General features: G+C 47.2%; 1 protein-coding gene across 3 annotated transcripts in view; it reads left to right on the top strand.

The window, feature by feature from the left end:
• Window positions 1-2: 2 nt before the first annotated feature.
• The window catches only part of SYNDIG1 (synapse differentiation inducing 1), a 49,103-nt gene continuing 35,657 nt past the window's right edge, over window positions 3-13,448 (top strand). Inside the window, exons 1-2 of one of the 3 annotated variants that reach the window (XM_048298254.1) lie at window positions 3-129; window positions 9,567-10,132. In XM_048298254.1, the coding sequence (XP_048154211.1) occupies window positions 9,653-10,132 (480 nt within the window). In that variant the 5' untranslated portion in view covers window positions 3-129; window positions 9,567-9,652. Of the gene's footprint in view, window positions 130-730; window positions 806-6,186; window positions 6,261-9,566; window positions 10,133-13,448 lie in introns of those variants that run through there. The other 2 variants (XM_048298255.1, XM_048298256.1) reach the window with 2 other exon arrangements.

The raw sequence follows: 13,448 nt of genomic DNA, 5'->3' as shown, positions 1-13,448 counted from the left end.
GCAGCCCCGGGCCCGGTCCCCGCCGCCGCCCCCGCCGCGGGGATGCTGCCGGGCGGAGCGCCCGGGCGCTGAGCCGCCCCTCCGGCCGCGCCGGCGGGAGCACCGCGCCGCGGGTCACCTTGCAGGGAGGTGAGTGACCCCCCAGCCCACCCTGTCCCATCCCCTCCGGGCAGCGATGCACCAAATACCCGCTCCGCCGCATCCTCCGGAGCACGGAGCGGAGGCGGGGGCACCGCGGCTCCCGCAGCCGCCGCGGCGGAGGGACTCCGGGGGGAGCGCAGGGAGGCGCGGGGGCTGAGCGGGGCCGCCCGCAGAGGTGCTTCCCCGATGCCCTGCGGAGAGCCCAAATTGCCGTGCCCGGTCTTGCCCTGCGGGGTCTGGGGGGAGAAGAGGCTTTTCCAGTGCCGTGGCGAGATTGGGAGCATCGGAAGGGAAAGTGCGCGCGGGGTTCTGTTTTTCCCTTCCCTCCTCTTCCCCATGAGGAATCCCATTTAGCGCACTGTGGCAGAGCAGCTTTCCTCCCAGCTCCCGTCCGCCCTGCCAGCCCAGGGAAGGGGAAGAGGGGTTGTGCAGGGGTATGTGGGGGCAGAGCCCGAGCCGGGGGCAGGCGGAGGAGATGCTGAGCTCCTGGCAGCCGCACATACCCGTTCCCCTCTCTGTCCTGCTCCGGAGAGGCGCCGGACTGAATTTCTTTTCCTTCCTATCCTGTAGTGTGAGAGCAGTGAGAGCTAAGTTGGACAAAGGGATGGTTGAGGCAAGGAGACAGCAGTGGTCCCTGCTGTCAGTGGCAGAGGGGTGACATTGGGTAAGTCCCCATACCTGCCACGTCCTTCTGGATGGGGTATCCGGGTGTCAGTAAAGCATCCCGCAAGGGGTCAGTTCTTCAGTAGGAAGAGGCTGGCAATGCACTGAGACCCTTCTGGAATTGTCACTCCAGGAGTACAAGCCTTCCTGGAATGGGATCGGTAGCACTCCCTGGTCAGGAGTGTGCTGTAGGGGGAGAGGTGCAAGGGTCTGTGTGGGAGTGGCGGTGGTGGTGGGGTTTAAACCCCCTCGGATAGAGCATGGAGCAGGGGTGGCAGGAGTTGCTCCAGAGAGCAATCTGTTGAACTGTGCCTTCAAAATCACTGGAGGGAGGCTGTAGCCTCCGTGTGTAATGAAAGAGAAAGAAGCAAAAAAAATCTAAACTTTCCGATAGATTAAATATTCAAATTGAAATTAATTAGACATTAATAGGGTGTAAACAGAGCATTAGCAACAATTAAAAGATGCTTTGATGGTGTTAAACTCAAGATGATGCATTAATTGGCACATAGAGGGGGATTTTTGTGTATTCTAAAAGGCAGTCAGAACAGAGAATACACTTTTCTACATTCATGTATTTAAATTACTTAGTCTTAATTATGGTTAATTAACTGTCATCTTTAAAGTAGTTGCATGTAGATGGTCTGTATTAATTTCAAATTACCTCGCTCCTAAGACAAAGACTGATTTTACTGGACAAGGTGACATTTTATTGGCAGTTCTGGTAACTACAGGTCATGCCAGGATGTGTGTAGGATAAATTCATTTGCGGGAATTAAATGAAGTCTCCTCTCATTAAGCGGGCAGGCAGATGTCTCACAGCACTGGTGCCACACACTCTGGAATAAATCTCACACACAGAGGAGGGCTCTTCCTTATACAAATGCAGATGTAATGCAGTACTGGGGTACACAGGCACCACCACAACACATTTAACTTGAGGAAGGATGCTCTCAGGATTTAAAATGCTTTTGCTTCTGAGGAGAGTATTAGAGAAAATGAGCAACATGGTTGGATAAGGTTTTTTTGTCTTTCTTTCTACTGCAAATTCATATCTGCAGACAGCTGTAAATGCTTCCAGGAGAGTTTTTTAATACTGCCTGTGTGGTTATTAAGATTGCAGATTACATGTGTGGTTTTTAAGAGTCCAAATTTTGTCATCTTCACTTTGAAGACTCAAATTTTTACAGGTTATTGTTTGTATGGTGCAATTGGGGGGAAAAAGAAAATAACTGCAGAGGTGCGCACAGGAGAAAAATACTCTGTGTGTTCATAGGCTTTGCTTTGACAAGCATGAATAGTGGCTGTGTGTGAGTGTCTGAATACACATCCTCCAGCTATCATGTCAATTGTTTCTGAGTACCCTTTCTGGGGCAAAAGCTGGAAACTACTTTGAGTCATGGGATCACAGCAAAATGCTTCTCTACAGATGTAGATGCCTGTGACCCTGAGGATTCACATGGAGCTGGTCTAACCTGTAACACCTAAGAATCAAAAGATTCTGTGGTTTAAATTTGGTGCTGCAACATCAGAAGAGTGACAAACTGGTTGTTTTCACTGCACAAGCAAAGACTGCGTTTTGAAGCGGTGGTGCAGTGCATGAGTGGTGTGAGTCCATGCATGCCTTTAGCAGTGCCAGTTTTACACCTGGCATCCCTAGGGATGTGCATTTGTATGTGTGTCTCTATAAAACCTGAATGTGCACAGTTCCCTCATTTACCAAATCCGTGCTGTATTTCTGTCCTTACGTTTCGAGGCTTCACTGAGGCACGAGAAGAATGAACTGATGCTTCGCACCAAGTTGGCATAATTCTAGCAGAGGTTTGATGGGGTTTGTGTGCTTTGGTTGAGTGCTCAGACACCTCAAAAATCCCCAGGGAGAACAAAGAACTCTGAAATGGTGTTTGCAAAACAACAGAATCATAGAATGGTTTGGGCTTGAAGGGACATTAAGATCAGGTAGTTCCAAACCCGCTGCCATGGACAGGGATGCATTCCACTAGCTCGGGTTGCTCAGGGCCCATCCAACCTGAAAACTTCCAGGAATGGGGCATAATCAAATAGTTCAGCTTCTTGAAAAGGGACCCAGGAAAAGCATCCAGCCTGGCGTCAGGTCCTGCAGGACAGCTGTGCTCAGTGTGCTGCTTCAGGGCATCTCCCACCTGCAGTGACTCTCCCAGCAGGTGGTGTCCCCATGTCACCCACCCAGCTTACAGCTCCTATCCTTGTGCTCTTTGCAACAGAACAATCTCCCTTCTTCCAGCTGCATGTGGCTCACAAGATCATGGAGACAAGGTTGTGTTGTGGATGTGCTGCCAGCCCAAAGCCTGTGCAGCCTCTCCCATATAGAAATCCCTGAGGTCCTATATTCCTTCTCCTCCCAGAGGAAAGAGGGGATAGGATTTTTCTTCATGTTCAGACAATGCCCTGAGTCTAATGGGCATTAGCACTATTCTTTTCCATTCTTATTCCTGCAGGGAGGGGTGAGTGAAGGGTTAAGAAAGGTTTGTAGAGGTCAAGCTATGCCCCACTGATGCTACTGCTTCATTTTTCCCTGCCTGCTGTGTCTGCCTCCAGCTACCACTCTCGCCATGGCTAAACCACTTACTCTGTAAAGCTTTTGTCCCACAGTGTATTCCTGGCTCTGCAATTTTTCTAGAGTCTTATGGAGCACAGATGATTTTATGGCCTCAGAAGCGGCTGTTTGTTCTAATCATCCTTGCCCAGATGAACTGACTCTGGTAATTTTACAGTGTTCTTCTGGCAAAGTGACTTACAGCCCTGGGGTGCTTCGCTTGGGGCAGGAGGTACAGAAACTTCCATTTTGCACCAAGTTTGCACCACCAGGCTGTCTTCCTGTTCTGGCATCTCTTTGTTTTCCATTTGTGCTTCAGGAATACCTCAGGTCCAGCCTGGAGCACAGCACTGGGGGTTTACATGCAGAGCAAGTGTGAGGCTTTGCTTCCTGCATGCAGTGTGGGAAAGCAAGCAGAGCCAGATGAGGAGGCTGTGTGTGAGAACTGGGCTCTCTGGGGGCTTGGCTGCCCATCAGGAATGAGAGTGGAGTTAATAGGGCCACTCCTGGATCCGCATTTGGGTGTTCCTGTCTGTGGGCCAGCCTGGTCACAAACATAGTTAAACAGGGATTTTAGGTCCAAGGGGAGGCACAGGATTCAGCCAGCAGGCAGACCAAGAGGGCTTGATGATGTTGCTGTTCCTGGGGGAGACTCTCAGGGTTCTTTTGGAAGCTCTTAAAGTAAGAATCGCTCCTCAATGCCTCAATCTCCCCAGTTTGAAATGGATGTGGGGAGCTCACAGGTGATGCTGGATACATTTGGGGTTCTATGATGGTCCTGGTCTGCTGTACTGGGGAGCCTCTGGAAAACACAGCAGAAAAAACAGGGTCAGACTTCCTGACTGCTTTCACTCTGCAGAGTAATTGCCAGAAGTGGTACAGGTGTCAAGGTGCTTTTACACTGGTGCCTTCCACAACAGCCAGGGTTATTTACACCACAGCAAGATGCTGTATGTCAGGCCAGTTATTTATTATCTGAAAAGTGCAGTGAATGAAAAAAGTTGTGAGTTCAGACTGAACCCCACTAAGAATTAAGGGTGAAAAATTTAAGTCGTGAAGGAGGATTGCTACAAAAGTCTGAATGTGTCTTTTTTTTTTTCTTGGAGGCAACTTGAGGCAGAGTGAATTAAAGCCAGCTTGTTCAATTAAAAATAAATAAATGAAACATAACATTTCATTTTAGCTCAGGCAAAGTGCTTCCATCTGCTCAAAAGGAAATACTTTGTTGCAGGAATAACATTATTATGTTTTAGGTCAACGCAAGGTAATTCCTCCTTTCTTCCCCACTCTGTTCTTTGGTTCAGATACTGAATTAAGCAATCACTTATTCAGGCAGATATGCAGATGGTAATTGTTTTAACATATATCTCTGCACAGGCAATCAGGAGACCTGGATTTTATTTCCAGCTTTGTCTTGACATGACCTTGGGCACTTCAGCATACTCCAAGTTCCCTGTTTTTAAGAGGACAGATCACATCTCACAGTGGATTTGCTGCATATTGGCAATACTAAAATAGCATGGAGGTCTTTTTAATTCCACTGTTAGCAATGAAACATTTAGCTATCACTAATGCATGCATTCCTAATTTTCCCAGTGCGAGTTAGTTGCACTGCCTTATGAAACTCCCTGTAGTTTACTTAATAGGGCAAAAGGAATTTCAGCTGCTGAAATACAGCATTCCCTTAAAACAAAACCTACTTTAATAAGCCCAGCTAAATCAAAGAAGAAAAACACAAGTGGGAAAGGGTTTTTTTCCTTCATTTTGCTGAATGTTTCACTTTGTAATCAGCATTCCAGATTCATACATTGCCTGTGATTTCTCTCATGCAAAAGGTCCGTATTACGTATTGCAGTTTCTAAATGTCTGGGGTATCTCAAACCGTGCTGAAGCCTATTGCATTGTCCTTTAGAAACTCCCTCTTACCTGAAAGCTCATGCCAGGAAATCTGCAACTTCCTTTCTTGATGGAGGGCTTGACTGCTCTTCAAGAGATCTTTCTCCCCTCTGCTTTCTCAGTGCTGGCAGAGGGGAAACCAGCGTCAAACCCAGGGCCAGTCTGATAATCCTGAGGTTGAATCAGTGTGCTGGTGGCACAAAGGGTCACTATTGTCCCTTCTTGCCATTCTGGTGATTCAGAATGACTGAGTGGTTGGCTGAGGGATTTCGGAGCAGTACATGTCTTTTGGGGAGCATGGGAGACAGGTGGGAATCTGTAAGGATCAGAGGATTAGAATCATAGGATAATCAAGATGAAGGAATCTTAGGAGGTCTCCAGTTCTATTTCATACTCCAAGAAAGATCAACTGTGGGATCACACCACGTTCCTCAGAACTTCATTGAGTTGGGTCTTCAAAACCTGCAAGGATGGAGACTGCAAAACCTCCCTGGGCAGCTTTTTCCTCTGCTTGACTGTATTAATGGGGAAGAGATTTCTGCTGGTATCTAGTACCCCCATGCAGAAGTACATGAGTTTTTGAGCCATTTTTCCTGGCTGATGACCTGCCAGATCTGCAAAGCCTTAGGCTTTGACAGCAGATGGGGACTCTGCCTTCAGCCTCACTTGCCTTCGTCTCCAAGTGTTCTTGCCAATAAACCAGTCTGCTGGGCTGGTGATGCTTTGTCTGTGTGGATGAGTGTCCTTCTGCTCTGCTGTGAGGACACGGTCGGGGCTTTTCAGCCATAGCCCAATGTTTCAACTGTATGGTTTGTTCAGAATTCAGGGGTTTTGAATTCAGAGTTTCCCAACTGCTCATTCACACAGGACTTTGGGTGCCTGGCAAGGGTCTCAGAAGGCTGAAGAACCCTTAAGCTGTGTAAAGTCCCATGGAGAGAGGAGGAAGACAGCATCCTGCCAGGATGAGCGAAGGAGTTTTGGGATGGTGAGCAGTAACAGAGCTGGCTTCTGCTCCTTGTCTGCTGGAGGCTGGGGCACAGCATTTAGCTGTTCTTTCCTTGCCCTCCCTACAGCTGGCATTTCTCTGTCTCACACCCTCTGCTTAATTAGTTTGTCAGGCACTGTCATCGTAGCAGGAGGCTGCAGAACACCCAGCAGAGCGTAGCTCTCATTGCAGCTCCTCATTGTAGCTGGGCTCTGCTGTAACACGAGTGATAGCTTAATAAACCACAGCATTGCAGACTAAAGATCTTGGCACTGCTTGCAGCTTCTTATTAAAATAAGAAAGGGGGAGGGGGGAATGCAAGAAATTGGAAAGAGTGAAGGTTAAAATAATTAATGGACTCACTTTTTATAGTAGACTGGGGTAAAAATGTCTAACCCCAAGGTAAACATTAGATTGAAGGTTGATATATTGATTAGATATATCTATCTGTTAATAACTTGAACTTGGCTTTTCCTTGTGGTTCCAGTCTCAAGTGTGAAAATGCAGAATTATTTCTGGTTGGCCTCAGTACCAGTCAGTGATTTGTGGGACAATTAAAACCATGCAAAGACAGAAGAAACCTGAATCCAACCAATTAAAATTAACTCTGCATCTTGAAGCAGACTGAAAAGCTTTCTTATTTCAAGAGCTCTGATGGATTTCATTTTCCTGTCAACATCATTCTGAAACCTCACTGTGGTCATAGGCAATGAGAGCTTTTTTCTGCTTTGAATGTTGGCTCTCTGCAGAGAAGGCACCCTCCAGTTTCCTCAGGTGGTCTGTCAGAGGTTACCTGCCCTGCCACTGCCATCCGGGGATTCTGGGTTGCAGGGAACCTGGAAACTGGAGCACTCTTAATTTTAGGACTGTCTGTGAGTCACAGACATGTGAGCCTGGCCCAGGCCATGTCCATGAAAGCCCCTAGTGAAAGTGGAGTGACTGGATCCATGTCCAAGGGGTACCTGCAGGCAGGACACAGGCTCTGAGCCCCTGCAGAAGCACAGCTGCCTTTTGCCCCCAAGCATCACTTGTGACCAGGTGCCACTCTCTGTCACACCTCCATCTCAGCCTGGGGGATTCCATTCCAGGGAGTAATACTAATGCAATTATTTCTTTCTCCCCTTTTTTCCTGTTAATATATCATACCGGAAAGGCCTGAATCTCATCAGCCTCTTCCCATTGAGCAATACTCTTGCAGGGCCAAGAACATTGGGTCAGGCTCTGGTAAGGCAGGCAGCCAGCTACAGATTAAAATGCACCTAGGGTTAAACCATTTTCCTTGATTGCATGCTGCCATCCACATCTCCCTGCTGACCTTCCCTGAGGCATGCTGGCTGCACTGCTGCGTGGGACTCCAGGGAGGATGTCCTGAGCAATGGATTATCCCTATTATCAGAGGAGCTCTGTGAGAGAAGGATGCTCCCTGTCTTGTCCTTGCCTCATTTTGGATGTTTTCTTCCACTTTTTGCCCGTTACCAAGGGAAAAGTGTCACTCAGAATCTGCAATATTGGTTTACCAGACTGGTTTAAATGCACAGAAGGTAAGCACCTGCCATATAGATGTTTAGATCCATGGTAGGACTGAGCAACAATGCAGCTCTAAGGCATGCAATAAAACTGCCCTAAAATGGCATTTTCCTGAGCGCTACTTAAGCCAGACTTTGTTGGAAGGATGTGACCACAGGGAGCTGCAAGGCCTGACCCAAGTTTTCCAGCCATTGATGCAGTGACAAATTGTTGACCTCTTCATGTATTTCTCTGGGAGGGCACTTGTTTGATTTGTGAATCTTCCTCCAATTTCTGCTACACATCTGTGGCATATTCCTCCTGACCACTTCAGTTTGCTTGACAGGTGGCAGGGATAAGAGTGTTTGCAAGAGGGTTTGTGGTTTTTGGGAGAAGTCTCTCTGGCTTCAGCAGGGTTGATGGCTGATGTCACACATTGGAGGAGTTCTGCATTTTCCAAGCCAGCTCAGGAAAAACTGAGCATAGCCTGAGAAATTACTCTTTAGTTGATGAGTGTTTCTCATCTTCTGCCTGTGGGGATTCATTTACTTTCTTTGGGGGAGGTGGGAGGTTGTTGGGAGCAGGAGGTAGAAGTGGAAGGTTTGTGGTCAAGCAGCTGGAGGCCCAGCAGAATGCTCCTGCTCTCTGGATTGCACGTGTAACTTCCATGGGATCTCACTGTAGTGGGTTTTCTCTTCTGTAGCTTTCCTGCTGGTTCACTTTAGAGAAGCACTGAACTACTTGACAACACGATAAAATGGGGCTTTTGCATGTTAAACCAAGAGCTGTGAATGTAAACACATCAGCACACTGGGTCAGGCTCTCTTGGATGTGAAACAAGTTTCTTGCTTAATTGGTGGTGCTCTCAGCAGTGGTTTCAATACCTCCTGCACCCAAAAGAGAGACTGACGGTATTTGAAGTCTGGAGTTAAGAGGAAATAACATTGGGCTTTTGCTGGACATTGCTCTGTTAGAGGTTGTCTGACATAAAAGAGAACTAGAGAGAAAGCACTGAGTAAAATAATTACATATATTTATGTGTTTGTGTATGTCATTCTTGGTTTCCAGACAACACAATGGGGACAGGTAATCCTACATTAATAATTTGGCCTTAGAGGATCTGGTATGAAGAACTTTGAAGCTAGTAGCATGTCTGTAATTTCTATGCTCTTGCCCAGAAACAAACCCCTGAATTTAGTGTTGCTATAGCCAATGCATCAGTATTTCAAAAGGCGTTTTCCTTTGGCTACACCTGAGAAAAATAAGCAGCCTGATGAGGAAGTGGTTGGGCTGGAAAAAATGGGTTTTCAAGGGGTAGTAAAGCACTTGCCAAGGGCAAAGGCTGCAGACACCAACAGGTGAACACAGCGCCTGCCCATTTTTTGCAATTGCAGATTTCTGAGAGCTGAAAATGGTTCTTTTAGGATCTTTTGTTGTTGTTGTTTTTGTCTTTTTTGGTTTTTTCCCCATCTCTTATCAAAGTGTTTGGAGGAAAGGGACGTTGTCCCCAGGATGACAGTTGTGTACCCGTAGGAGGCTGGGAGCAGGCAGCAAAGCCATTCTCTGGTGGGGTCCATCACTATCAAGACATTTCACCTCATCTGCTTCTCTACACCCCGTGGATGTGGGGCAGGCTTTTTTTGCCTCTCTGGGTGGGGATATATTTGGAGAACTAAGTGAGAGTGTGCACATATGTGGGGCTCTGTTTCCTATTGAGATGATACGGAAAACAAACTAACTGGAGTCCCTCAATTAATTGCCTTTTTCTTCACCTTCATTTCTGTTTCCTTTCTTCATCAGGAAAATGGGAGCCACTCACCCAGCGTGAACTCTAAGGCACAGCAAAGTAACGGCCACTGGTCCCACTGCCTCGGACACCTCCCAGTATGGATGGGTTGGTTGAGCAGAGCACCGTGCTGATGCACAGTAAGATCAGTGAGGCTGGGAAAAGGAATGGTTTAATTAACACAAGGAACTTAGTGGCAGAGAGCCACGATGGTCTGGTCTCTGTGTACCCCACCCCTCAGTACCAGAGCCACAGAGCAGGCAGCCTGTCCTCTCCGAGACGCCCAGAGAACGGCAGGAGTGACCCTGTGCAGCAGCTCCTGGACCCCAACATGCTGCAGCAGACAGTGGAGTCTCACTACAGACCCAACATCATCCTCTACTCCGAGAACGTGCTGCGCTCGTGGGGCGAGAGCCTGGGCTCGGAGTGCTGTGAGACGACCTTCATCGAGGAGCGCTCGCCCACCAAAGACAGCCTGGAGTACCCTGACAGCAAATTCATCGACCTCTCTGCAGACGACATCAAGATCCACACCCTCTCCTATGAGGTGGAGGAAGAGGAGGATTTCCAGGAACTAGAGGTCAGATGTCACTTGGGATATGTGGGGAAGGCTGGGAGGAGGAGGGCAGGTTTGAAATTAAGGGTACAGCCTCCTAGAGCTTAATGGCAGGTGGTCAGCTGCTTTTCATATCAGCTGTATCACTTTCTCCTCCAAGCAGGACAATGAATGATCACTCATCTTTATTTGTTGGGTAAAGTCCCAGATCTGTGGATATCAGTGGCAATATTCCCACTGGCCCTAATGGAGATCAGCATTTCCCTTCTGCCTCTGAAGGGGCTGGTCAGAAACAGGCGAAGAACCACGTGCTTAAATGCTGTGTAAGGCTGGGACTGGGAGCATCTGCCTACCCACATGGAGCCTGTCTTACTCAGCAGGCCAACATCATCTCTTGCCTTCACCTTACTTGAGCAGAATGTTTTAAATTAGTGGCTCAGACACAAAACATTTCTGTCTCTGAGTGAATGCAGAAACAGAAGTCTTTCAGTTTCAAGCTGCAGTGAATCCATGCCTCTGAAATAAATGACTTTTTTCTGATGGAGCGAAACACTTCTTTAGACCCAAATACAATGTTTTCTTCTGGAGTCCCGTGCTTCATTGATTGCTCACTGTAAAGCAACAGGGAAGACTATGGAAATCAACTTCATTCATTCTAAAATGATGCATTTTTTTATTTTAACCAGAGGCCCAAGTGTGGCAGGGATTTGTGTTTGCCAGTGTTTGTGGGAATGGAGGGTGAACATAATGCTGCTGATCTGGAAAGTTTCTCCAACATTGGTCAGAGACTCCTAACCTAGCAAAGACCCTCTGGCTGTCTAGAGCAAAGCCATACCTTCAAACATGAATGTCCCAGCTGAGATAGGGACACTGCTCATGCTTCTCTGTTGCTGTGATTTTTTCGGTTAGGACCAAGACCTAACAAGCTCTAAAATGTCTATTTTCACCTCCTGTAATACCAGTGTCTCACCCTGTGATCAGCACACAGGAAATCCAGCAAGAGCCTGATTTCCCTTTTATTCTCTTTTCTCTCTGTATTGATAAGGTGGGAAGAGGGAAGTGTTTTTCCCAGTGCGCGCCACTAATGCAGTATTCAGTGCCTCCACAGGGAGACAGAAAGCTTCTCTCTGAAGCATGTGAGAGTATTAGCTCAAATCACACCCTTCCACAGAATTTCCAAATTGACCGTGGGAAGTATAATTTCCTTAATCAAAACAAAATTCCTGGTTGCTGTCTTTTTGCCCCGGTTTCTCTTGTGCTGTAGTGACACAAGTGACTGCAGCACGCATGGTGTTGTTGACACATCTGGCCTGACATTCAGGCAGCAAATAAAAAGTGTCCCTCTTGGCAATTCAAGTCAAGAAGACATTCTTAAGCCAACTTTTGGAGAACGAGATAAAAAAAGGCTGGGGAAATGAGCAGCATAAGGAAAAAAAACCTCTTCAAAATTGTACTGGAGGAACTTGATCAGCTTTTCACAGAGAACATTTCTGTCTTAAAAACCAGCTGTAGAACTTCATGCTTCCCTGATTTTAAGGGGAGAAATGAGGCAGTAAATGTTGGTAACATGCTCTGACAGTGTGTGCATCCTTTTCCCTGGCTTCTTCTTCTTTCTGACCTGTTTCTCAGGACTGTAGCCTCCTGAGGTCAAATGTGGCAGTTCTTAAATGAGTATAGTGCATCTGGAATCACAGATTCCCAGTCTCAATTGACCCTTTGGAGTGATGCTGTGCTAACAAACACAGAGGTGCATGGACAACCACCTTGAGCTATGTGTACAAAGTACTCAGAATAAGAAGACATTCACAAAGTACACACCACCCATGGATTGTCCTCTCCATCAAAATGTCTCCTCCACTAGGAGAGTGGAGCAGGGGAGGAGAAAACAAGGCAAGGTTTGGATAAGGACCTGGTTAGCTGGAAACGCTTTCCTGGAAGCCTCTGCTTTGAGCCCAGGATCTGTCTCCATTGCTGTGCCTCCTGACCAACCCTGTGCAGCACTGTGATTTTCACACTTTTCCATGAACTTTTCCATGATCCCAAACGATCAACCTGCTAAGCAGCTGTTTTCAGCAGGAGGTAGCTCAGCATGGCAAAAAACTTCCTTTCTAGGAAGGTCTAAATTCTGCAGATGCAGCTGGTCATGAAGAAGGATGGGTAGGAGAGGAGAGATTAATTTGACAGCACCAGACCAGAAAAAAATGTGGCTGCTGTGTTGTGCTCTTTAGGGTTCCCATGTGGACAGAGGCTGTGTCTGTGTGGCCAGATGCCTGAGGGCCTCCTGGGCTTGGCTAGAACACAACTTCATTAGAGACCTAACTTCATGTGCAGAGACTCTGGGAATGGAAGAAAACGATTGAAGGACAAGCAGTCACTGAGTAGGTGAATGAACCATGCCAGATTGTTAGCTACACAAAAACAGCACCTGAATCACACAACACAAGTGTGTCCCACTAGAAGGAGTTTTTTCCCTGCCAGTTACTGACAAGAAGCAGATGCTTTTTTCAGGTTACTAATAGGTGGGATGGAAAGAGTGAGTACCAGGACTGGGAGCAGAAGCTGGAAGGAGAACAGTGGAAGAGGGTGACACAACAGAGGTGCAAATTTTGCTTCCCCGCTGTGAGAGGCCTAAAGGGTTTGAGTCTGCCACTGAGGGTGTCACAGGACATTGCTGTGTATCTTGTCACCTTGACTATTGAGCCATGGCTTGTCAAGGCATGGAAGCTGTATAGTGTCAGAGCAGATCAGGGCTCAGTTCTTGTTTATTATTGTAACATGTCTGCTTTGGCACTTCTTTCTGAGAGAAAACTCTAAAAAATTAGCCCCTTTTTGGAAACATTGGCAAAGAGGGGAGCTTTGTGCAGAAGAGCTCTTTTCTGTTGAAAACTGAGGGTTTCCTCCTGTTCTCCACGTGTCAGTGCAAGGCAAGTGGAGTCCCAGCTTGAGCATCTCTGTAAAATGCTTTCTGGAAGACACATCAGCCATGTCAGTCATTGCTCTTCCCCCATGTCTCCCTGGCACTGCCTGCCTTGTACCAGAATGGCTGCCTAGGGTTTTTCAGCATGGGTACTTAATTTCCTAGAAATGCCAAAAAATCGATCTCATCCCTTTGCAGTGTGTCCCCCCCCATGTCAATGCAATACTTTCAGCAGGGACACATGCAGAAGATGGTTTTATTGCAGGTCAGACTGTTTCTGACATGATTTTCATTTTGAAAAGGGTTGGGCTCTTGATAGCCAGAAAGGTTGCTGTTCTCTGGCAGAAAACTTTGCAGTAGAGAAAGGTTCTGACAAAACACTGCTATTTTGATTGATTTGGTTTTGATTTTGAAGAATTGACC

The sequence above is a fragment of the Corvus hawaiiensis genome, chromosome 3 (assembly GCF_020740725.1).
Source record: "Corvus hawaiiensis isolate bCorHaw1 chromosome 3, bCorHaw1.pri.cur, whole genome shotgun sequence".
NCBI lineage: Eukaryota > Metazoa > Chordata > Aves > Passeriformes > Corvidae > Corvus > Corvus hawaiiensis.
This window is presented reverse-complemented; position numbering and strand designations above follow the sequence as displayed.